At 34.4% G+C, this 24,720-nt stretch overlaps 2 protein-coding genes across 3 annotated transcripts; both read right to left on the bottom strand.

The window, feature by feature from the left end:
- Nucleotides 1-3,368: 3,368 nt before the first annotated feature.
- On the bottom strand, nt 3,369-10,381 carry LOC100802535 (DNA mismatch repair protein PMS1). Of its 2 annotated transcripts, XM_006575052.3 has the most exons (11): nt 9,921-10,368; nt 9,505-9,828; nt 7,925-9,205; nt 7,036-7,298; nt 6,837-6,963; nt 6,267-6,335; nt 6,050-6,123; nt 5,667-5,732; nt 4,741-4,844; nt 3,799-3,986; nt 3,369-3,615 (listed from the first exon to the last, which is right to left on the bottom strand). In XM_006575052.3, the coding sequence occupies exons 1-11, from the start codon at nt 10,140-10,142 to the stop codon at nt 3,493-3,495; spliced, it is 2,841 nt and encodes a 946-aa protein (XP_006575115.1). In that variant the 5' UTR covers nt 10,143-10,368; the 3' UTR covers nt 3,369-3,492. The 2 variants fall into 2 exon arrangements, 1 of the variants encoding a protein (XP_006575115.1); XR_005887317.1 differs by lacking the exons at nt 3,369-3,615; nt 3,799-3,986 and having other exon boundaries at nt 4,769-4,844; nt 5,918-6,123; nt 9,921-10,381.
- Nucleotides 10,382-11,969: 1,588 nt separating this feature from the next.
- Nucleotides 11,970-24,328, bottom strand: LOC100801477 (uncharacterized). The gene is made up of 27 exons (XM_006575048.4): nt 24,129-24,328; nt 23,810-24,023; nt 23,578-23,699; nt 20,605-20,721; nt 20,172-20,318; nt 19,294-19,949; nt 19,017-19,138; nt 18,844-18,935; nt 18,432-18,654; nt 18,240-18,306; nt 17,468-17,616; nt 17,290-17,363; nt 17,042-17,206; nt 16,881-16,952; nt 16,562-16,663; nt 16,388-16,477; nt 15,839-15,914; nt 15,626-15,722; nt 15,456-15,525; nt 15,123-15,302; nt 14,890-15,012; nt 14,721-14,804; nt 13,956-14,140; nt 13,723-13,861; nt 13,564-13,623; nt 13,282-13,386; nt 11,970-12,430 (listed from the first exon to the last, which is right to left on the bottom strand). Exons 1-27 carry the CDS (start codon nt 24,213-24,215, stop codon nt 12,317-12,319), a joined length of 3,732 nt encoding a protein of 1,243 aa, XP_006575111.1. The 5' UTR covers nt 24,216-24,328; the 3' UTR covers nt 11,970-12,316.
- Nucleotides 24,329-24,720: the final 392 nt, after the last annotated feature.

The raw sequence follows: 24,720 nt of genomic DNA, 5'->3' as shown, positions 1-24,720 counted from the left end.
TTAAAAGTGGATGGCATCTCCAAACCACAAATGTCCTCCTCATCAGGATGGCTCCAGTTGATATTATTATAATGCAAAGCATCATTCCAAAATGGATTCTGAATTCCTTGTACACCTTATAGTCCAAAAAAAATTCAAATCATACTTATTTGGCATTAAATACAATTGTCGTGAAATAATAAATGTATTGAGTGAAGTATTTTTTAAGAGGAAATCATACATTCTGCTGGGTGAACAATTCTTACTGGTGGAATCATCTCGGGGACTTCATTGTCTGTATCTGATATACCGTCAACACTGTCATCTTCGTCTAACGATTCTTCAACGTATGAGTTAGACACAAGATAATCATCATGATCATCATCTTCGTCAAGATTTAAATTGCTCATATTTGTTGGCGGTTGTGTGTCATCATTAGATACATAATTTCCACATGATGTAAGGGAATTTGCAGAATGAAACATTGAACCACCAGCCACATCCTTTTCTATGTACAATTCTAGAACTGACATTTCTTGTTGTTGTTTAAAACTTTCCAGCATCGTTTCAACGTCTTCATCATCGCAAATTTACAAGGCAATATATTTTCCTGACACTAAAAACTTACAACTGATAGCAGAAATAATTTCATTATTTTCTAACTTTACCTTGTCTTCAATTTTTTTCTTCAAAGCATTGAGACTAATTCCACGTTTAATCTGAATCGCTTTTTTGCTGCCTTCAAATATTACACCATCATTATCTTCATATACCCTTCCATTGAAATACAATACTGTTATAACCGAATTCATCATGTACCTACAAAAACAATATTTTAATTAATTATTCATAACAAATTCAAAATAGTAAAATGTAAGAAATAAAAAAATGATAATACAAATTATTTTACTCCAAACTAAGAAATAAAAAAAATACTTAAATAAATTTACTTCAAAGTTGAAATCTAGTTTTAATTAAAAATTACTTAAAAAATTTATAATACAAATTATTTTACTGCAAACTAACAAATAAAAAAATTACTTAAAAAAAATTTACTTCTTGAAATCTAGTTTTAATTAAAAATTACTTAAAATACTTATAATACAAATTATTTTACTGCAAACTAACAAATAAAAAAAATTACTTGAAAGCTCAAATGTAGTTTTAATTAAAAATTACTTAAAAAAATTATGATACAAATTATTTTACTGCAAACTAAGAAATAAAAAAAAATCTTCAAAAAATTTACTTTAAAGCTGAAATCTACTTTTATTTAAAAATTTACTTCAAACAAATTATCATACAAATTATTTTACTGGAAACTAAGAAATAAAAAAATTACTTGAAAGCTTAAATTCACTTTTAATTAAAAATTACTTAAAAAAAATTATCATACAAATTATTTTACTGGAAACTAACAAATAAAAAAAATTACTTACAAAAAATAACTTGAAAGCTGAAATCTAGTTTTAATTAAAAATTACTTTAAAAAATTATAATACAAATACAAATTATTTTACTGGAAACTAAGAAATAAAAAAAATTACTTACAAAAAATTTCTTAAAGCTGAAATCTAGTTTTAATTAAAAATAACTACAAGAAAATTATGATACAAATTATTTTACTGCAAACTAATAAATAATAAAATTACTTAAAAAAAATTACTTTAAAGCAAAAATCTACTTCTAATTAAAGATTACTTAAAAAAATTATCATATAAATTATTTTACGGGAAACTACAAAATAAATTATAAATCTAATTTAATTATAAAATTAATAAAAACTATACATTTAAACTGCTATAAATAATTACTTACATAAAATTATAACACAAATTATTAATTTCGAAAAAGGAACGTATTATTTTGACTTCCAGAAAAGTAACGTATTATCAATTACAATTTTTTTTAATATATATAAGAACATGTTATTTTTAACAAACTATCAACACCAACCTAATCTAATTAAAAATATACTAAAAATTTCATATTTACAAAATTTTTTCATGACTCAAAAATTTTCTTTAAATAAATATCATGACATATTTCTTTTATTTGATACACATAAAAAAGGATATAAAATATAAAACTAATTTAATTAAAAAATTATTAACAACTATAAATTCAAACTAGTCTAAAAAATTTAGGAACCTCATTCACAAATTTAACCCTCAAGAACCAAATTTCAAACCAATTAAAAATATGATGACAAATTTTTTCTATTTTTTACACACAAACAATCATATAAAATATAAAACTAATTTAATTAAAAATTTCATAAAAACTATACATTGAAACTGTTACAAAAAATTACTTTAAAAACATAATAATACAAATTATTTTACAGGACATTACGAAATAAAAATATAAAACTAATTTAATTAAAGAATTATTAAAAACTATACCTTCTAAAACTCAAAACTCAAAGCCTGCACTGACAGAAATTTAAGCACTCAGAAAACTCAAAAACTATACCCTAAACACTCAAAAAACTCAAAACTCCTTTGTGCATTCAGAAAACTCAAAGCCTTTCTTCGTCTAAGCTATTTCTGCTACTCCTTATGCATTCAGAAAACACACAGCTGAAACGTATATATAAGCATAAAATCGCCACTGGTGATGGCTATTTTGTGCCCTAAATCGCCAATGGGAGTTGCAACTTCCAGGCAACTCGCCAATGGCAGTTGCAACTCCCCTTTAAAGCTCTGTCACCTCCTGCAACCCTGCAACCTAGCAACTAGCTGCCGTCAGACAATGGAACTCGCCAGTTTGACTGGCGGTTCCCTATGGATTGTACAAATCGCCAGCTGTAATGGCGGTTTAGGCACGTATCGCCAGTGCCATTTGCAACTTGCTCAGTGACACCAAACTCGCCATTGGCAATGGCGGTTTGGGTCCTGCATGGCACACTATTCACGTACGAAAGTACCCCTGCCGGAAATAAAACCAAAAGAACCCCATCTGGGGAAATACTTTTTAAAAGTACCCCAGATGGGGAAATTTGCCACCAATTACACCTAAAAAGAGGGACATTGTCTGCAAGAGAATCTTGGGTTTCTCCAGTATTCATCTCAAATTCTCAACTTCCTGAGATTTGAAAAAAAAAAAATACATTACGATATCCTCTAATTTTAAATACTATATATCATCTTTATTTTGAATTGCATAACATAGATGAATCCCTTATTTAAACTTTTTTACAGAAACAAAAACCTACCCCTCCATACAAATTTTCCCACTCCCTAAAATAACCCTAATCCAAATCCAAAGTGCAGCTATAGCATTTTGCAAAGACCATTACCAAAGTAAAGCAGGAAGACTGTCCAACAAGTTCAGACTTCAGCGCATCAAGCATGCTTATGTAAAGACAGTCAAGATATCTAGGCTCATTAAATTAAATTTATAGTAACATTTGAGAACAAATATTTTTACAGGCATTCGTACAAAAAAGTTACATAATTCCCTGAACTTCTAAGTTAACGATGGGGATTAGGGAAAAAAGTCCATTATTAATTACATCTGCATTGTAAGTTCATAGCTCTTGTGAATTTTTGTTAAGTCGACTAAATGGCGCATGGTTGGTCTGCCATGGGGACAATTCCATGGGGATTTCAGCTCAGCCATATGCTCAAGTATCTGAAACAATTAGTGTAAGCTACAAATCAGTCTGTAAGGGTGAAATATTTGGAATTCAATTTGTTCAGATATAGTTCCCAAAACAACAGATGTTTATCATTCCATTCCTGCATTGTTTATCGTGTGTTGTTACTTATATTAATGAAGGGGAGGGCAGGTGCTAAAAGTATTGTGCTTTACTACCTTCTGCATTTCATTTCTTCCAAGTGCATCACCAACCATAATAGATGATCGACATGCTCGTGATGCCAACATTGCACGAACTCTTGAAGGGCAAACAGAATCTGAGGTGTCCAGTTTATAGCTACCAACTATGGAACATTCCACATGACCATCACCATCAGACAAGATAGAGATCAGCTCCTTAACATCTGTTGGATTGGGGGAAAATGTTTATCATTAATAACGTCAATACATCATTTTTTTAACCTTAATGAGAGTCTTCAATACATCATTGCAAACAAGCAAGTAATTCGCATTGATTGAACAGAAATTCTAAATAGAATGATTATGCACAAGGGATCTAGACATTCACAAGATTCAAATATGTGCCAATCTGTAGACCATAGCTTAGACCCTGGGGTATAAATAAATATGAAAATATAACTTGTATTTGGAATGGAAAAAATCTCAATTCAAAGGATACTAGTTAGTGCATCATAATGATTTACAAGGTGAAGTAGGCCAGGCTCAACAGATCCTTACAAGGGTTGAGGGCTTTCTAAAGCTTAACCTCAATGTGAGCGTCATTTATGCATCCTAAAGTATGTTCATGCAGAATATTGTAGGTTTAACATGTATCATAAGTCAGTTCAGGATGTTTCCAATAACTCAGTTACTGTTTTTAAGTACCAAAGCCATCAGAAGATGAAAAACCTACACAATTGTTAAGATACTAAATTGTCTTCTTGATATTGCTTGCATCATATACCAACTTAAACCATGTTTACTAAGCTAGACATCCAGCTTTGGCCTGAGTTATCTTCCACTTCAAATATAAAATTAAAAAATAAGTCGAGTATCAAGGACCAATGCAGATGCTTTTCCTTCACCTAAAGTGATATGATCATATCATTCAACAAAATCCTTAAACTAATCATGGATAAAATCTACAAAACCACCTGCCTTCAATTCCAAACATAGTGTTTTTACTGAAGGGGACAGACTTTAATTTAAAACGGCATCCAGGCGGTGCATTTGGATCCTCTTCCAAGGTAAATCCATTCTTCCTGAAAATGTGGATAATGCAAATGCAAGTTACTAACCACACTAAATTTTATAGAAGCTAAAACAAGACAAAAGTTTAGCATGATGAAACCTTGTAACTACAAAACTGAACATAATTTCATTGAAACTTCCATAGACAAAAGTAACCAACACTACAAGATGCACTAGATCAAGCATAATGGACCGATGGCGTACCCCTAAGCAAGACAATCTTTCAGCAATTATGAAAAAGTTAAAATTTCTAATATGCATGCAACAATAATTTGGAAGATGTCAAGCCACAGTTTACAGCTGTGATTTCTGTTCATACAAGCTGTTTAAGCTTTGATAGATAGATATAAATGCTCAAACTATCTATTTATTACCAATTAAGGTAGTCCAGGTCACCTATTGAATTGACTTAGCATTAACATAGTGCAGTATTTTGAGCACAAATTTCATGTGGGCCATAAGTGATATCTGGTTATTGATTTTTATATAGCAGAGAAATTTATGACTGGTACATCAGGAAATGATTTGCTAAGGTGACATTAGATCACAGCTACTATAAAAGATTCTTAAATACACAAAGATAATCAAACTGGTCAGTTTCAAAGTTGACCATCTGAGGCAATTTGTTATTACAATCAAATCAACTATATGAGAAGGTAAATAAGAGATACTGTTGCAGCTCATTTCTGTCCTGGCAACAGCAAACAGGAAACATAAATTGTTTGATCGATGCAGGATTGACAGCAGGATCCTGTTAAGGAAATCCAGTTTCTAGTAATAACTGGAAGTAAGATCACCATATCACTACTTAATCAACATGGCTCTAGTTTTACCTGATTATGTCCATGTGCATCGAAGCAACTATTTCTTCTTCAGGGGATAACTCCAATTTTATTGGCCTACATATGAAATTTTATTGGTAGAATTTAGATCATGAACCAAAGAGAAGAGATAAATTGCTCTGTCATGTGCTATCTGAGCAATGTAGGAAATATATCATCCATTTACAGCAATTGTACATAAACAATTGGTTTCTGCTCTAAGCATACTCTGTAATTTTTTGAACTCAACAAGACCCTTTTACCTTCTCTGGAAGTTTGCATCAGAATAAGCAATTTCCTTGTACCGGGTTATTGAAACTCCCCTCCAATCCAGACAAAAAAACAGGAATAATATTTATAATGATGGTTAGTGAATAATGATATAAACTCCTCACCTAAGAAGAGGTTGTTGGTTCAAGATGGTTGACTGTGATAAACGCTCAAAATTATACTTCTCATCAGCAGCATGCTGAAAATGGTCATACAAATTGTGTTTTGGTAAAAGAAACAATTAAATTTAGCAAAAGGATGCATCTATGTGAATTAATCATTCCAAGGGAATGGTGGAAGAAACTTCATATTCAATAGTTCCAAAAGTATATTGGAAATTACCTGGTCCACAATGAATAAATCTTGATCCAATTTACAAATGATAAATCCAAGATTGAATTGCCCAATCACCTGTTCATACATGTTATCTCAGTAATCATCAGTAAATACAGTATACATGTAATCTGAACGTGCAGAAATGATTGAGCTGTTAAAGAATATGTTTTAATTTTGGCATGATAAAGTAGATATCTGGCAATTTATTCCAAATGCAAAAACAAAAATGACTAGGGTTTTATGGAGGACCCCAAAAAAACCCTAAACAGCTTAGCTTGACCATTTATGGTGTGCTTAGTAGAGTGGAGTAGAATGGAATAAAATTGAGAAGAAATATTTAAATTAAAGTAGTGTGGTGAAGATGTGGGGTCCAGACTGATTTTTAAAAATTTCCCTTCCTTTCCACTCCACTCCATTTCGACCAAACAAACACACCATTACTGAGATAGCAAACAACCAAACCGCACCACAATAAACATTTACAAAATATCATCAACTATTGACATTTGTGCAAAGCCAAGCCTTACATGTTTATAAAAAAAGTAAAAAACAATATGAAGCATACTAAGTAAGGACCTTCATTCTGCTGAAGTCTTCCTTCTTGAAAAATCTTTCAAGTTCGGTAGCTGCTGCTGCCAAGGCCCTTTCTTTCTGCTCTCCAATTTCTGATTGTAAAATCTCCAAAGTTGCAGCCGAATAGTGACTAAAAATAATTATGAGAAAAAGTAATCAAAAATATTTTCTTATTTCAAACAAAGGGTACAGAAATAAAAACCTTTTGACTTTAGCTTTTCCACATCCAAATTTACTGGATTGCAACAGAGAAAGCCTCTTCTCTCTCCTTTTCTTAAGCTCTTGAAAAGAAAATTGCATGTTGGAACATATCTTGTTACTGGAAGACTTGCAAGAATTTAACCACACAGGTGATGAATGTAATGGAGGGTCTGAGGCCAAAACATCCGTAGTGATCATATCAATGCTAGAAGGAGTAATTGATGCTGTATCCCCTAGAGGTGTATTATTCTTTAGATCTAATTCCTGTAAATCAGCACAAAGGAAGCTGCTTTTAAGTTTATTTAATTTTCCATTTCTTTTGGATAAAGGTAGAAAATTTATTGGAAAGAATGAAGCAGTATAAAGGAAAGGAGGATTGGTCTTCTCCTTAGACAAAGCAACATAAAAATGTACAACAAATGAGGTAAAGACATTATACTGCATTTAGTTATTTCTTTTATTGGTATCCGATGTTCAAAAACAGAAATCTCTGGAAAGGTTTATCACTAATTTGGTCCCTATAGTTACAAAACCTATTTCTTAGTCCTTATACTTAAAGCATTTCCTTTTAGTTCACACATACCATTTTTAAACCCTTTTAGTTCCTAGACTAGACATATAATTTTATGTCCTTTTAGTCCCTATACATATTATTTTAATCCCTACAGCAAGGACTAAATGGGATCAAGAATAGTATTTGTAGGGACTAAAAGGTTTTTTGAACTATAAGAACCAAATGAGTAATTAAATCTTCTGGAAATGTCATTAATGATAAAATATCAAATATTTTTATAAACCAATATCGACATATAGTACAATTACATGCAATATTATACTTCAAGAACTAAAAGTATGAATATATGAAATTTTTTGCAGTTCAAACCACTTACCATATTAGATTTAGGTTCTCTAACAGAGGAGTCACCCTTAAAAGAAACTGCATTTTCATTTTTGTAGAAGACATTATCAGGATTAAGTTGCTTCAAAGATTCAATCTCACTCGCCCTAGCAGGTTCATCACTTTGGTCAAAACAAAGTGATGATCTTGTAATCAAGTCCTGTGTTTCAGTATTTGCAGTCTTCAATTGACAATGAGGAGCTTGATTTCTAAGAACAGGCACTTCAGATAAGGCTCTAATGACACTATCACGATTTCTTTTATTTACAGAAACAAAGTTGTTAAGAGTGGACTGAACATGTCTTGAATGGTTAAATGAATATTTACTAGAAGTGCTGCCACTCTCAACTGTCCTTGAGACAAGGGTAGCTTGATCAGGTATAATACTACTAGGACACGCTGACCGACTTCCACTATCGTCATCCTTTGAAGCGCTATGTGCTCTGAGTGTAAACTCCTGGTTCATTAAACTCCCATCATTTTCACAAATTAACCCTTCATCAATATGTGTGTACCGATATTCATTAATAGATTCAGAAGCATTTTTGGAATCAGTAATATGTTTCTCCTCATGCTCATCCTGAGAAATGGTATCATTGTTGCACTCAGTATCAATTTCATCTAAAGAAACACTACCATTGTTACTTTCACTACATTGCTCTTTCTGAGGACAACTGGCATTTGGGGAATATAGTTTCCTTACAATAGGAGACTTCCCATGAGAGGAACACAACTCAACACACTCTTCTTTTTCAGCAGGCAACATAACTTCATTAACAGAGTAACAGACATTACTAGCAGAATAAATTTGTTGCAATCCCTCTCTCAGGGCTTGCAATATGGCATTTTCTTCAGAAAAAAATATTTTCCTCTTGTCGGGAGTCACATTGACATCATACACTCTAGTAGGAACCGTAAAATTCAAAATAGCAATGGGATACTGTTTGGAGTTTGCACCCTTGTACAACTCATTCACAAGTTTGCTAACTTTAGGCATATCTACCGGTCTACCATTCACAAAAAAATACTGTCTATCCCCCAAATTGCGTCCATTACCCTGTCCAGACTTGGAAAGAAATCCTTCAACCTTACAAGAATCAGATATAGACAATGTCACGGGCTCTAAGCAGCTGAAAGTGTTCATGCCAAGCACTGTTATGACGTTATCCTTAAGAGAACCACTTCCTTGCGTCTTAAGAACAACAGACCTCACATTTTTACCAGTTGTATTGGTGCAAACAAAACGAACTCCTTTCGCTATAAGGGCATAAGCCTGAAGAAAGTAAGAGTTCACATTAACAAATTAAAGAAACATTCAATAACTAAAATTACAAGAAAAGGGATAAAGAAATTTCCCATAAGTTAAAATTAGCTTATGCATAAGCTAATTTGTAGAAGCTCTGTCATTGTTTTCCAAACGCTGATTTTAACTTATGCATAAGTTATTTTTAGTTTATGGGATAAACTTAACTTATCTAACCTTGTTAATTGTTATTTTCTTCTCCTAAGTGCTTATTCAAAAATTCATCCAAATAGGGCCTAAACATTATCACACAGAAAATAGAGACTCACATTCAATAGAGAAACCAACTTGCCATATTCCCTACGTATGTTACGACTAAACTCCTTGCTTCTCACAGGCAAATTGGAGAACAACTTCTTAACCATAACAGTGGTGCCAATTTGCCGTGCCGTTTTCCTTTCCGCCACAAGAACACCGGAATTATCAAAAGTCAAGTGCGTTGCGACCGGTTCGCTCGCCGTTCTCGTTTCAACGGTCAAGTTCCCCAACGCGCAGAGCGAACTCAGCGCCTCCCCTCGGAATCCAAAAGTCGTCAGAGACTGAAGATCGTGAAATTCCGATAACTTTGACGTATGATGCTTCAGCGCAAGAACCTGCAAAATAAAAAAAACGGTTAAAAAAAGAAGCTAAACCCTACTGAACCCTAATAACGATGTTCTCGGCGTTTTGAGTGATAAATAAATACCTTGAAATTGTTTGGGGAAATGCCGCAACCGTTGTCGATGACTTGAAACCACTGTTCGCCGAAGTCTTTGAGGGAGATTTCGATGCTGGTGGCGCCGGCGTCCAAGCTGTTTTCGACGAGTTCCTTGACGGCGGAAGAGAGGTCGAGGATGACTTGACCGGCGCAGATTCTGTGAACGATGCCCTTGCCGATAGGCTTGATGATTTGAGCTTCGACTACCATTGCTGCTTCGGAGCTTCTTCACACAATCGATTACCCAAACTACCATACAAATCGACGCACAAAACCTGCAAATTTTGCCGCCAAAACTGAAGCGGCAACGGCAACAAAAGCGTGCAGAAACGGGAAAGGGAAATAGATATAAACCTTTGTATCGCTCTTGATTTGATTCTTTTAGATATGATTGAATTGAATAAAAATCAATTGATTATTCATTGGATTTTGATTTTTTTAATCGCGGTAATTATAATATTTATTCTTTGGTGAGACATATATTTTCACAAACTTCAATCGTCCAGTTAGTTATAAAATCAATCTTCAATTTCATACTTAGTTATATTTCAAATATTTTATTAAGTTAATTAATTTTTTATTTTTAAAAACGCTGCAACTTTGTTATTTTTTCATTTATCAATTTTTTTACTCAAAACTTCTAAATTAATATTTTCTATCTATATATTTGGAAAATTTATGACAACTTTGAAATATAAATTAACTTTATAAGTTTAAAAACAAGAAAATTAATAAAAACTTTATGATCTTTAAAAGATTTTACAAAAGATATTAGAGTATGAAAAGGATTTTTTTTAAAGAAAAATAAGATTTCTTTTAGGTGAAATTTATATTTTGATTACTAAATTTTGAGTAAAACACAATTCAATCATCTCAATTTATAAGTAGAAAACAAAGCAAAAATTACTGATAATTTTTTTAAAAGATTTTAGGTGTAAAAAAATTGTTGAGAGGACTAGGATTCACTAAATTATAAAAATAAAGAAATTGAGTTAAGTTATAAAAAAAATCAAAGGATTAAAATCTTACACAATCTAGGTAAAATAAAGTTTGGAGTTTTTTTATTTCTTTCAAACATGGCACACGTTTTGGTTTGTTCCCATCTGATTTCTAGGTCCAATTACAATTTTAATTGTTCACCCTGATTGAATGTCATACAATTGAAGTTATAAATAATAACATATTTAAACTTAAACTAATATCTTTTTTTTAATATGATTATGTTTTTCCATGACTACAAATATTTTTTTATAGAAAATAATTTTATTTAAATCGATAACATTTACAATATGCCAACGTTATCAACATTTTAAAAAAATGATCCTTCTAAAGATAAGGGTACACTTTAAATAATAAAGTACGTTTAGAGTCATTGATTAAAATTTATATAGTTAAAATTGTGATAAAAATTAAATACACACATAACGAATTTAGGTTAATTAATATCAACCATAAATATATATATTTGCCTGACATATCCGATGAAAGAGTTTATATGTAAAAAAAAAAAAAAGATTAAATTTAAACTATATAACCATACCTATAAAAAAAAGTCAATATTTAATGTCATATAATTATTTTAAAAAAGTTATGTAACTTTTTTAAAACCTTATGATTTGTGTTTTTCAATCTTTTATCATTTTCAACTCAAGACACCAACCTGTCCTTGGTTTGAGTGAAATTAAATTTGAATCCCTAAAAATGTTAAAAATATTATTTGCCAATGTATGCATTTGCCTTAGATATCTGCAATTTTTAGGTTCACTATCTACACTTACATAACACTAGGAAATCCGTATCCATCATACCCAAGATGCTTAACCTCATCACAAGTAAATTTCATTCCTCAACTCAAGTGAATATAACTAAAAAGAGTCTCATCACAAAAAATAGGTATATTCGAGCATAAACTAAATCCTCGGAACCGAGTGCCCGCGGGCTCATTTACATGATACACTAGCGATCATATATAATCATACACAACACAAACTGAAAATCAGAAATACAATGCCATTTAGCCACAGGTTATACAAGAAATAATTAAGAATTATTTTATTTTTACGAGAAAAAAAAAACTCAGTATATACAAGCAAGAATAAGGGGAGGGAGAGTTGGATCAGCTGGGAACCTAAATTAAACTTTTTTATCTCAATTGAAATAGTCAACAAATTCTACTAATATCTGAAAAAATTTGGAGAGGATGGTGAGGGTTGGAAAAAGGGGAAAGAAAACCTATGATGATATAATACACTAGAGGCAGAACCAAAGATGGGATTTCCACATCAAACAGGTCACTGCTGACCTTGCTGCACCCTTTAGGTGGTGATAGAAGAATAGCCTAAGCAAGAAATGCTATACAGAGAGAGAGAGAGAGAGAGAGAGCTTTACATGAAATAGCTCAGAGATCTCATTTTTCTTGATCCTCCTTCTCCATAGAGGTCATTCCATTGGAGTAGCTCATTCATATTTGTTGACTCTGATGACACACTTGCACACACCTGCACAAAAATACATCAAGCAATGTAATTACCACGAAAAGGACTCTTTGAGCAATTACATGATCACCATGAAAAACAACCAATTTTGTCTACAAAGGTAGTAGCTTAATGTTCAATGAAGTAACACTATTTTACTAATTCTTTGAGCTGAGCCAGATTCAGCATTATTTGGCTAAAACTTCCATCCATCCACCAGACACATCTTATAATTCCATTTGAACTTCCATTTGCTAGCTCATCTTTGAACTGTGTTAAACATGTATAGTAATATTCCCCCAACAAATTTAAAGCTCACTGAGCCAATTTTATGAAGCAATTGCACCAAGAGTCAAGACTACCCCCTCCAAAAGATCTCATCAATATAGCCAGTCAAGCCTTGCAAACTTCAATTTCTTGTAAGCTAGCAACCTATAATGAAGCCTCATGTTTAAACAAGAAGCTGAAAATGCTTGTGACAGTATTAGGTTTACACTTTAGTCCTTCATCTGTGACAATAAGAAGTGTCCATCCTATAAAGCCAAACCCCAGGACTGAAGGAGGACAACAATGCTTTTTACACCACCCCCAACCCAACCTCCAAATTTCATTGCTTGGATGGTTTCACAAGCCAGGCAGGGATTACAAATGCCCTCCACCAATAAGGCCTTTCCTCGAAAATAAATTAATAAAATGCAGGTAAGTTGGGAAAAGGGGGGTCATGTCATATTTATTTTAAACACCCTTTCCCCAGGGTCCAAAGGATTTTCCTAAACTAGGTGTCACAAGGCAGCTATCTTACTTTTGAGGACACCCTATACTCCAAAATGAACACATTATTTTAAGAAGAAAACAACAGAAATAAATTGATATACCTGCTCATGTGCATATCTAAAATCATCCATCTTTAAGGGACGAATGTCACCGCTGCTACACAATCCAGGTAAAGGTTTGTTCTCAGACAATGCTAAGCTTCTCTCCTGAAAGACATTTCATATCAAAGTGAGTAAGAGATCACCAACCCTAGGACTATAATGCAAGCACATTCAAGTGAACAGATTTATATTTAGCACTGAACTGAGATTTCTGCATGAGTAATATATATATATATATATATATATATATATAGAGAGAGAGAGAGAGAGAGATTCACTAACCTTCTTTTCCTTCTCCAAGATCTCTCGTATTGGACAGTGAGCTGCTGTGACACACAGATTCTGCAATCAAACGATAACAATAAGAATATTTTATGTAGAAAGAGATGCTACCTTCTCAAGCAACCAAGAGAGGAAGTGAAAAATACATAGATATACAACCTTTAAGTCACTCCCAGAATATCCATCTGTCATATTAGCTATTGCTTCAAAATCAATGTCAGGTGCCAAATCTTCTTTCGCCAAAATGACACTGAGAATTTTTTCTCTGTTTGGAGCATCTGGCAAATTAACCATTAATCTACAAAAAAAAATTGAAGACAGACCATGCATTAGAATAGATGTCATCTGTAAAACATGAAAATACAAGTTAACATTAAACATAACATGCTCACCGTCGAGGAAGCCTCCTAATAACAGCCTCATCAAGATCAAAAGGCCTGTTTGTAGCAGCAAGAACAAGTACACGCTCTTTATCTTTTGTACGCAGACCATCCCAATTTACCATAAACTCATTTTTCATTTTTCGCATAGCCTCATGCTCACTAGGGTTTTCACGTCTCCCAAGCATACTATCAACCTGCCACAATTGCCACAACAAATCAACACAGATAATTGAAACTAAGAAAATCCATAGTAGCTACCATAAAAAATATGAGATTTAAATGTTTAGTTCTTCAATTCAGACAGTTTTTCACTTGCCTTAAAGAAAATAATCACAGAAATAATATAACTGAGGAATTCAGTAAAAAAACCAGCCTTAGAACTTTTGGTTCAAATCTACTAGAAATTCGTTCAACCCTTCATAAACACTGTTCCAGACTTCCAGGCACCATTGCCATTCTCCTTCAGCTTAGCAAAACCCTAAGAGGTCTAGCCCATTTTATAATCTACAATCTATAACTTCAGTAAACCTAAAAAGCACTTCATAGCAATCTATTATTGTCCCCATCACATTGTAAGCCACAAACACCTTTTTTCATCCCATAAACATCATTATATAAAACATGACTATGCTTTCCCCATTTGATGGGCATACTATCCTCTCAAACTAGTCCAGAAATGGCTCATATGAAGGGTAAAAAGTTTTAAAAAAAATATTTAAAATAAAGGAAAAGAAAAATTCAAAGGAAGATAAACAAATGACATAATAAAGCAACCTCGTCAACAAAAATAACACTTGGAGCAATTTTGCTGGCCAGAGAAAAGACTGCTTTGACATATTTCTCTCCTTCACCAAACCACTGCAACAAACAAAACCATGTTTTTCTTGTAACTGAAGCATACAAGGAAATACACAACAAAAAAAGTAATTTACAATATTGATACCTTTGAAGTAATGCTGGACATTGAAATGTTAATGAAATTTGCTCCAGCTTCAGTTGCTACAGCCTTTGCAAGCATTGTTTTTCCTGTGCCAGGGGGCCCAAAAAGCAATATTCCCTTGCAAGGCTATATCCAAAGTAATTACAATGAGGTGCTACACACATGATTCGAATATGATCTACTAAAAAATGTGTTCCACAAGTCATTTAAAGCAACTAAAAAGAAAATCTATCAACCTTGGTCAGCTGTCCTTTGCAAAACAACTCAGGCCTCTGAAGAGGAAGCATAACCAATTCCTTCAAGGTGTCCTTCACATTTTCTAAAGCTCCAATATCATCAAATGTGACCCCAATATCGGTTGGCGGAATAACATCAGCAAGAAGTTTTTTCTCAAATTCATTCTCAGTAACCACATCCTGGAAAAACAATTCAAAGAATACAGGTGACAATTCCACAATTCAAATCATGACAAGGTAAAGAAACTAGATGGATACCAGTAGTAATGCAAAATATCTCCACAAAATATGATGGAGAAAGGTTTATAATTGTAACATCTAATATTAAATTACCTTCAGTGATTTTTTTAAGTTTTTGTTCTCATTTTGAATGCCCTGTAGAATGTTAAGCCCATAATTAATGCTGCACCAGTGAAATGAAAAGTAGTGTTAATAAAATTATCGACATTGCTTAAATTTTTAGGGTTGAGATTATCAACATGCCCAAAAATGACAAACACAACCTTTTTGCAGATATCACAAGCTTGGAATCTTTGATAGAAGCTTCAGATGAATGCATAAAATGGTAACTTATAGCCCAGCCAATGATCTTCTCCACACCTAGGAAATCGAGTTCATAGGATTTTATCAGCAATAAGGCAGCAAATCTAAACATCTTATATTTAGCTGGAAAAATAATTTCATACATAATATTAAAAAAGAAAAAAGGAACTGACTTTCAGTTGTGAGGGTTTGGTCGTTGATGCAAAGAGTCTCAAGGTCAGGGCAATCCAATCCAATCCTGTTGAGAACCTGAATCATTAGAAGAATCTTATCAGATGTTTGATAAATGGTATGGCAAAAATGAATTTTAATATTTAAGAAATGAAACTTAAGTCAGGTACAGGTCAGAATGGAGCTCTATATTATTTGAAAAATGAAAATCAAGTAATCACTTTGTTAGCAGTAATTGGCCATATTCGAAAGGCAGTGTAAATCAAACAATGGATATGGATGGCCAGGATGGGTAGGCTTGAAAAAGCAGAAAGCAAAATAGAATTTTACCCACAGAAACAACTTCTAAAATGACATTGAGCATTGCTAAGCGCAGTTAGGAAAATTTCACAAAGCCAATGCATGAGATTCCACATATTCCAAAGGCAAATCACACTAATGCACAGCAAGTGAAAAAAATTGAAACATGCAGAAAAAATGCAACAAGAGGAAGCATAGGATAATAAAAGCAAAAAAGGCACATAAAAACTATCAGATGTTTCCGGACTCACTGTGCAAACACTGACAATATTGGACTGAGCTTTCATAGTTTCAATATCACGTTCTAATTGTTGCTTCCAATCAGAAAGTAAAGCCTCGTCCTGTACAAGTTGATTTAAAATGGATACATGAACTGTATATACCAATGGAATAAATTTCATATTGAAGTTAATCTAACATCAAACCTGAGGCAACTGTATTGTCACTTTGTTTGGGAAAAGACGACCAAGTTGCTTCATTACTTTAGGGGTTTCTTTGCTCCGATCATGCAGTCTACCAAAGTTATCCTAAAAAAGAACAAATAATAGTGGATTGATAATTAACTCCTTAAGGAACCAGAAGCAGCCAAGCTACAATTTATATATAACAATATTAACAATGATTTAGATCTAAAAGCTATGAATAGTGTGAAGGTACAGAAAAAGACAAGAACTGTAACTTCCATGCTAGAAATACACAAGCTTTAAATCAAGGTAAGAAGAGCAATGGCAGTGGTTCTTATACCGGAAAAGCAAGATCAAGTAGTGCTGTCTGATTGCTCCCAAACTTGGTAAACAGAAGGCCACCAGGTTGGGTCTGGAAACATAATCATGCAGTCAGTAAATACAGCAGTAAAAACATTCCTCCAATCATGAGATCACTACGATCTAATAATGAGACAGTACCTTCTCCTTCCGATTGTCAAGCAGAGTATGAGAGCCAATTACTACAACATTTGGTGGCAAGCTTTCAAATTTATTTTTCAAAACTTCATAGTTCCCAACCATTGCCTTCTCTATATCTTTAATGAACAAAACTAGTGAACCACTTTTACTCTGATTAGAGGTAACCTATGCACAAAGCAGAGAAGGGTGTTAGATATACTTCTTCAGGAATAGAGGCATCTTTTGGACCGGTAAAGAACTGGCACAACCTCAAAGATATCATTAATTGCAACTTTGTCTGCGTCATCCCCTCCAGAACCATCTACCCGTAGTAAATGATTTGCTGCAGTATAAATCCTCAACAAGTTATACATGCTAAAATTATAGCATTCAATATGCTAACATGCGGCTAAGGCAACAAAATTTCAATAAAACCCAGTGAATTACCAGAACAAAAGAACCCACGATCATCCTCACAAAGGCCTCCAAGATCATTGCCATCTGGAATTGATTTATCAAACCTAACCCCAATTTTTGAAGACCTATTATCTTCAAAAGCAAGCAGAACTTTGCCCCGGGAGCCATAGCTTGGTCCCCTGATCAATATAGAAGAAGAATAATATCTTAATTTTCCAGAATAAGAAAAAAATATAAACTAAATGATTAGATATCAAAAAATTAGCAGGAGGATAAAATATCAACATAAACAGATACTTAAAATATGTGAAACTGAAATAAATAAACTGCAAAGCTTTCTAGTCAGTCTGCATAACAGAAATTGAAACACCTTTTGAATAGCTATGAGCAATGCACCAGAGAAAAACCATAAAAACACATAACACAGTAAATCTAGAGCTTAAGTGCATTTAGGTTTAGTTAAATACAAAGGAGAATGATAAAAACACAAAAATATCTGAACTGAAGTACTAAGAAACGGCTCAAAAGGGGAATTATTTCTTTTTTTTGGTCCAAAAGTGCGAAGTCTTCAGAAGTTATAACCTCTGCAAAAGAGAACTGCCATTAAAATCTCATTACTATTTACTAAAAGTTCACCATGCTTTTTAAAGCCATATTAAAGGAATTTTCATGTACATCCTCCTCAATAAAAAAAAGTAAAATACAAATTGTATATCTCAACAAGAACAGATCAACCTCTATTACTCATGAACTGTAAAAATATTATTAAGTATAAGTATAATTATTCCATTACAAAAATTACCTTGAAGGATAATTTGGTAGTGATGAGACGGCAGAAGGAAAGTTACCAACAAATTTTACTCGATCACCTGCAAATTAAGAAAGCATCATGTCATTGAAGCCTTAAAAAATGTCACCTAGCGTTCATAATAAAACAAGGCAACAGGAAGGTAAATTGCAGATGAGTGTTCATTTCTGGGTCACAACAGCATACCCTCTTTAAGAGTAGTGCCTTTTGACGATGCAGTAGAAACCTCTTGCTTCAGCATAGCCTGAGAACTTAACGTGGATCCACCTACAATTTCAGCATCAACACTAGAAGCTGGTTTCTTATGTTGTAATGTGGTAGTCTGGGAACTTCTCTTAGCACACACAGATGATGGTCTTTCAGGTCTGGAACTTTCTTTGGCAGAATCAACTTCCTTTGATGATGCTCCCTAAAAACAATGGCACAGTTAAGAACAATTGAGTGTATACTATTCCTGATTTAGCAAGAAACCATCTCAACAGAAGCAGGCAAACAATCCCAGCAAAGACCATGAACATGAAACAATTTAGACTAGTAAGGCAATTCTGCAAAACCTCTATAACCATAAAAAAAAATAAGAATATCTAAAAAAACATACACCAGGCAATGAGAGAGAATCGACAATCAGTAGCCTGGCACCAAAATGCTTTGCAAGTGCCTTGCACAAAGTCTCCTGATATATTTCCGAACCTACACAAGAATCATATAAAATATCACTTCTCTATTACAAAAAGGGAAAAGTGGAAGCATAAGCAAGAATTATGTAACTACCTGGAGGACCAGATAACAATATTCGTGGAGACACTGATGGGAGGTCAGAAGCATATTTTCCAAAGCCAATGCACTTCAAATGAATAAATGTAGAAGCAATCAAAACATTCTTTGTTGTATCACTGTATAATACAAAACATCATAAGCAAGTAGCCATAATTATCTCTTTTCTATCTCAACCCAGCAAAATACCAGCAAAGAATATCAACATAGCTATAGTTCACATGTAGTTCAGGCAGCATAATCAAGAGATAAAATAATAAGTAATTGTATGCACCTTAGATAATAAGGGAAAGTTTCAAAAGAGACATCAATATTCTCAGATTTGAGAATTCTCTGTTGTAAACTGTCCTTAAATGCTTGTCGCCTGGTTGATGCCAATATTGTCGGGGTATCGACATCTTTAAGGAGCTCTCTTAATTCCCTTCGCTCCTCCAATATCTTGGTAATGCCACAACTTAAATCAACTTCAGGACATGACCCAGCAAGCATGCGCAATAATGGCCTCAATTCATAGGTAGCAGCAGTAACCTTCCCAACATCGGGATCCACATTGATGTTGACTTCAGCTGTGTCAAGGTTAGGATTTTTATTAACAGTTTTATCAGCAGAGAAAACTTCAGATGCTACATCATTGGTGGCATCCTTCATTTCACTGTCTGGCATATCATCCCCGTTGCCAGAAGGTAGTGATGAAATGTCAGCATTCTGTTGCACATTCTTTCCAGTTTTAGCAGGAGGTGAAAGGAGAGATAAATCTTTAGGAAGATTAGATAAAGAGGCCAATATCGATGCTCCAGCAACGGCAGAAGGGTCACCAGATCTAGCTTCGACTTGCGTTCCATTTATTGGAGCACTTTGGGCTTCTAAAATACTCACAGAAGAAGGTATATCAGCAGGATTAATATTATTATTTGTGAGCTGCTGAAAGATCTGAATTCAATGTTAAGAAACCCATAATACATCAATAAAAAGAAATTTAGGAATGAAAAAAAAACAGCAATTTATAATGAATACACAGAACACATGACTAGCTAATATCCTTGTAATATGTAAAAGTGACCACATATGCATGCAAAAAAAGAAGGAAAGAGCAACAGGAACTAAAAGGGGAAAGAGATGAAGTCTTCCCAGTGAACCATATGTAAAGGATACATAAGCATGCTTGCCAGAAGAACCAAAGACCACCTCATCACCTCCACTTAAAATCAGACGGGCATTCTTTCGATATGTCTTGCCATTAACTTGAATAGAACCTTTGCCCCCTGTGATTTCAAGTAATGCAACAGACGAGCCTCCACGCTGAACAGAATCCAAATAACAACTGGTCAGTAATATTGAAAGACATGGAAATGCTCAACTGTAATTTTCTTCAGTAATATCTTTAATCAAACATCTAAAATAGTTTTTTTTAGGAAGCATCTACCATAACTGAACAAAAATTAATTCTTTTCAATAATATCTTTAATCAAACATCTAAAATAGTTTTTTATTTGAGAAATCACTATCCTGTCATAATAAAGCTGGAAAGCAGATGGATCATTAGTTATTTATTTTAAGTTTCAAAAGATAAAAGAGGAAAGTCTACCTCTATGTGGCTCAACTTGCACAAAACATTACCAACAGTGGGATCTTTAAGCCATAAATTACAATTACGACCTTGACCAACAGTGAAAATAAGATCACTCATGGATACATGAGGATTCTGCAGAAAGATGAATAACAAAATGATCAATTCCAAACCTACAATAGTACAATCAGAAATAGAAGAGTTAATAAGACAAAAATAAATCAGCCCACAGTCTCCCCCCTCCCCGTGGTAGGCCAACAACAAATAGGACAAACTTCAAAATATGTGAATATTACTCAATTATACCACCAATAGTATTTTTTTCCAACGAAATCAAACACAATATTTGTTTTCACCAAGCAACTTCAAATCTTCTCTGCATAGTTGATGAGAAATCTTATAATTGGAAAATTTAATTGCAACAGAACCACATGTCCCGTGGTGTCATATTATTACACCTCTACCAAACTCACAGTGTGAGATATAGAATAAAATAAAATCTTCTGTTTTGGTAATGCACAAGAAGCTTAAATTTCCCAAAGTTACTAGATTCAACCCCCAAAAATGATGTCAAGACACTTTGTTGTGTTATTATGTTAATTAGATCCCACTAATTTGCTTATCCTGCATGGATTATGTCATAGTTTATGATACGTACCAGAATAGCAATAAAACAATCAAACAATAAAAATAGTAAAATGGAGGAATAGAGAGCTTTATTATTATGATCAACAATGGAGACAATAACAGAAAAGGGAATAACAATCCACAGATCTGACAAGAGCAGGGCTCCTAATAGGAAGCTAAAGCTCCCTATACATTCTAGAATATTACAATAATCAAGATGATTGAATATTCCCCCTCCCACTCCTTATATCCAGGAAGTGCAATGGTACTCTCCTCATTCCTAACCACGTCACACAATTGTAACTAACTAGCCACCAATACCCTTTCTACCCTTCCTTCTAGAATACACCTTCCACGTCTTGGGTCCACTTGATCTTTGGTGAATCAGCTGCTCATGTGGCAATTCTTCAATTAGCTGGGTCCTATCAGTTTAAGACAGTGCAACGATAAGTTTCAAATAGACTAAATCAAGTAATTAGCTCTCACTATTATACAAATAAGCATGGGCCCTTGACGACTAAGGCCTGTCATTCCAATCTTATAACTTACGGCTACTTACACAAACCTCCCATGACATTAGTACTTATTACGCCAAACACCACTCATCATCATTCTTTCCCCACAGCCTTTAAAACAGCATCACCACTTCCCTCACCTGCATCTTGTGAAACAACACCCATCCATGTCCTTCTCAATCTGCAAACTCACTTCCCTCCCTCCAATGCCTACTGCAAAGCTGCACCTGCAATGCCGAACCCCTTATTTCTGCTGCCTCCTACTGTTACAAACCACATCAGCACCTCTACACGCTCAGCCAGTGCCCGTGCACTGACACTGACTTCCAGCTCAAATGTTCACAGCACACTCCTCCTAAGGTCCATCACTATCTGTGCTCTCCCTTCCTCCTCCAGTAACATTGCTGTTAAGGCTGTCAACAATCACGTGCAAAGGGACTTTCCTACATGGTGGTGCTCAGTTTGAACTGCAATACAAGTAGGCCATAGATTGGTTAAAGTAGTAGCATCTTCCACCTTTTTCATTTCTGTAGTTGTGGACCTATCTGTCTCTGACTCTCAGCCTACTCTCTTTTCCTTTCCTTTTTTTCTCTCTGATCATTTTCCATATCCTTTTCTCAATCCCCTCACCTCTAAACCCTCTTTTTCCTTTCTCTTGCACGTATGCATGTAAACTGTGTGAGGGTTTGATTGAGACTAATGCAAAGCTGCATAGCAGCCCATAACAGTGAAAAAGAGAAACACTGTTTACAACCCAAAGGCATCCCTTCTCAATCATTGGAAGAAGCAGAAGAATTCACCATATTTTACCAAACCCAAAAGTTTGAGTTCCCTTCTCCCCTTCCAGTTTCCTCCATTGCAGCAGCCACTTAAAACTAGAAGAGTGGTTTGGCCTCAAATGGGTGTCACCCAGACTCCAGAACAGTGAGCACCAGAACCATCTGAACTCTGTCTTGGTTTCCACCACCCTTGACAGGATGAGCTTCTAGTGGTAGAAAAGGTCCACAATGGAAATCAATAGCAAAAACCAAGGTAGAGCCCTTTTAACCAAACCCTTATTATAAAGGGCACAGAAGCTCTCTGCTGTTTGGGTTGGACCCATTTTCACAGTAAACTCTAAGACAATCTATCTGGCAAGATACCTAACTGGGTTTCCAGCAATGAAACAGTGAGTGCTCTCCCCTCTTTTTGTGACAAATTTGTCATCAAAAGTTTGCAGTTGCATTTTTAAGTTGTGTGCAAATAAAAATAAAAATGCATAAAAATTGGCATAATATTAACTCAAAAATTCAATTGGCCAGAGACTCGTTAGAGATGACAAGAGGATGCAGGATATATGCCACAATCACAACACTCACAGCGCCCACAATAGCAGATGGAGTTGCAAATGCAGATGCAAGAAATTCCGCAATGCAATAGTGCTATAGCCTAAGACAACTCTTACTAATTATGAATATGCTTTTTAGTTTCTGGTAAAAAAAATTCTTTCAGCAATTACATACGTGCGGTATAAACTATTTCGCTAGTATTAAGCAGTGATCCTGCTTTCCACTATCCCACTATACAGCAGATAGGGGGCAGTCACTCCGCCCCGCTATTTGGAATTGAGAACTAAGCGCGGAATGTTGAGAGTATTAAGTATCTACCAATACAAGAGTACAAAAGCACAAACACAACAGCTCCTGAGTCATCAAAATCACTAGCCTAACAAAAGTATAGTAGTAAACTTCAAGGATTAAAATTGGCATGCATTCCTCTTGCAAAATTTGAAAACAGAGTACTCAGATGCACACAAACCCAACCCAAACCAAGCATGCAAAAAACACAAACTAAGAACAATAAATCAAACCTGAGAACACTGAGAGAGAAGCTTTCCCCACGCAACCTTGGGGCTCAATTTGGAAGGGCGTTTCTTCGACCGACCACCCGCCGCCGCCATCGGCACCCCCTTCAATTTCTCCGCGGTGTCACCTGAATTTCCCACAAATTCATAAATCCCACCAATCCAAAAATCACATGCATGCACAGGAACAACAACCCCCAATGAAAACCACGACGAATAAAGGTGTCAATTTTCTCACCTTGACACTGAGGGGACACCAAGGCCTCGCCTTCAACGGGCGCAGAGGGAGACCTATCGGGCGACATCGCATCACAGCCATCAACAGCCTTCAACGACGCCGTATCAGGCAGATCAGAGGGTCTCAGCTCCGGTTCGGCGGATTCATTAGCGGTTCCAGATTCGTTGACCGGAGCAACCGAAGGCACGGTGGTGGATGAGGAATCCTCGGACACCTACGTCATCAGAGAGAGAGAGAATCGATCAACAACGTATCGAATTGAGATTAGAATCGGATACCCAGATGAGGAAAAGGGTAATTGGGATGGAAAAGATTGTACCTTGGATCGTTTGGTGTTGTTGGGGGGAGAGGGCGAAGAGAGAGAGCGCTTGGAAGAGGAGGAGCTGCTGCGTCTGGTTTCGACCATGGTGGTGGGTTCTGGAGCCGGTCCTTTTCGGGGAGGATGAGAAAAACGCAGTTTATGAATAAGAATGATGGAGGCAGATCATGTATATGTTGTGAAGGTTTGTGAGTTGCTGCTTTTATGTAATTGTTATTGTTGGGATAATCAATCAATACAAAATAATACAAGATATAATATATAAAATAACAATAATAACACATTGATAGAATTTTATTTTATCATCCAATTATAAATGGGAGTAATATTATAGGTTGTTCACCTTTATAATGGTTATCATAAAAATTATATATACTATGAACTTATATTTAAGTGAAGAGTCAAGGACTAATCATGAGATATTAAAAATTAATTGTTTAAAGGGATTGACTTTTTTTATAAATATTTTGTATATACTTAAAAAATAAAGTTGCCTATAATCATATTGTATTAGTATGTTTTGAGTCAAAGATTATTTTTTAAATATTTTAATTTAATTAAAGAGACTGAATTATTTTAACAGATTTTAATA

The sequence above is a fragment of the Glycine max genome, chromosome 2 (assembly GCF_000004515.6).
Source record: "Glycine max cultivar Williams 82 chromosome 2, Glycine_max_v4.0, whole genome shotgun sequence".
Classification (NCBI taxonomy): Eukaryota; Viridiplantae; Streptophyta; class Magnoliopsida; order Fabales; family Fabaceae; genus Glycine; species Glycine max.
The sequence above is the reverse complement of the archived record's forward strand: the minus strand, read 5'-3'. Positions and strand labels throughout refer to the sequence as shown.

Coding starts and splice junctions, on each gene's coding strand:
- LOC100802535 (XM_006575052.3), bottom strand. CDS start 10,142: ATGGTAGTCGAAGCTCAAATCATCAAGCCTATCGGCAAGGGCATCGTT. Junction 9,829..9,920: donor TTTCCCCAAACAATTTCAAG/GTATTTATTTAT, acceptor TTTATTTTGCAG/GTTCTTGCGCTGAAGCATCA. Junction 5,733..6,049: donor AACCAACAACCTCTTCTTAG/GTGAGGAGTTTA, acceptor TTTCATATGTAG/GCCAATAAAATTGGAGTTAT.
- LOC100801477 (XM_006575048.4), bottom strand. CDS start 24,215: ATGGTCGAAACCAGACGCAGCAGCTCCTCCTCTTCCAAGCGCTCTCTC. Junction 14,141..14,720: donor GTGTTATTTTTGTTGACGAG/GTTGCTTTATTA, acceptor CAATTGTGGCAG/GTTGATAGTATGCTTGGGAG. Junction 13,862..13,955: donor ATTAGGAGGCTTCCTCGACG/GTGAGCATGTTA, acceptor TTTTTTTTGTAG/ATTAATGGTTAATTTGCCAG.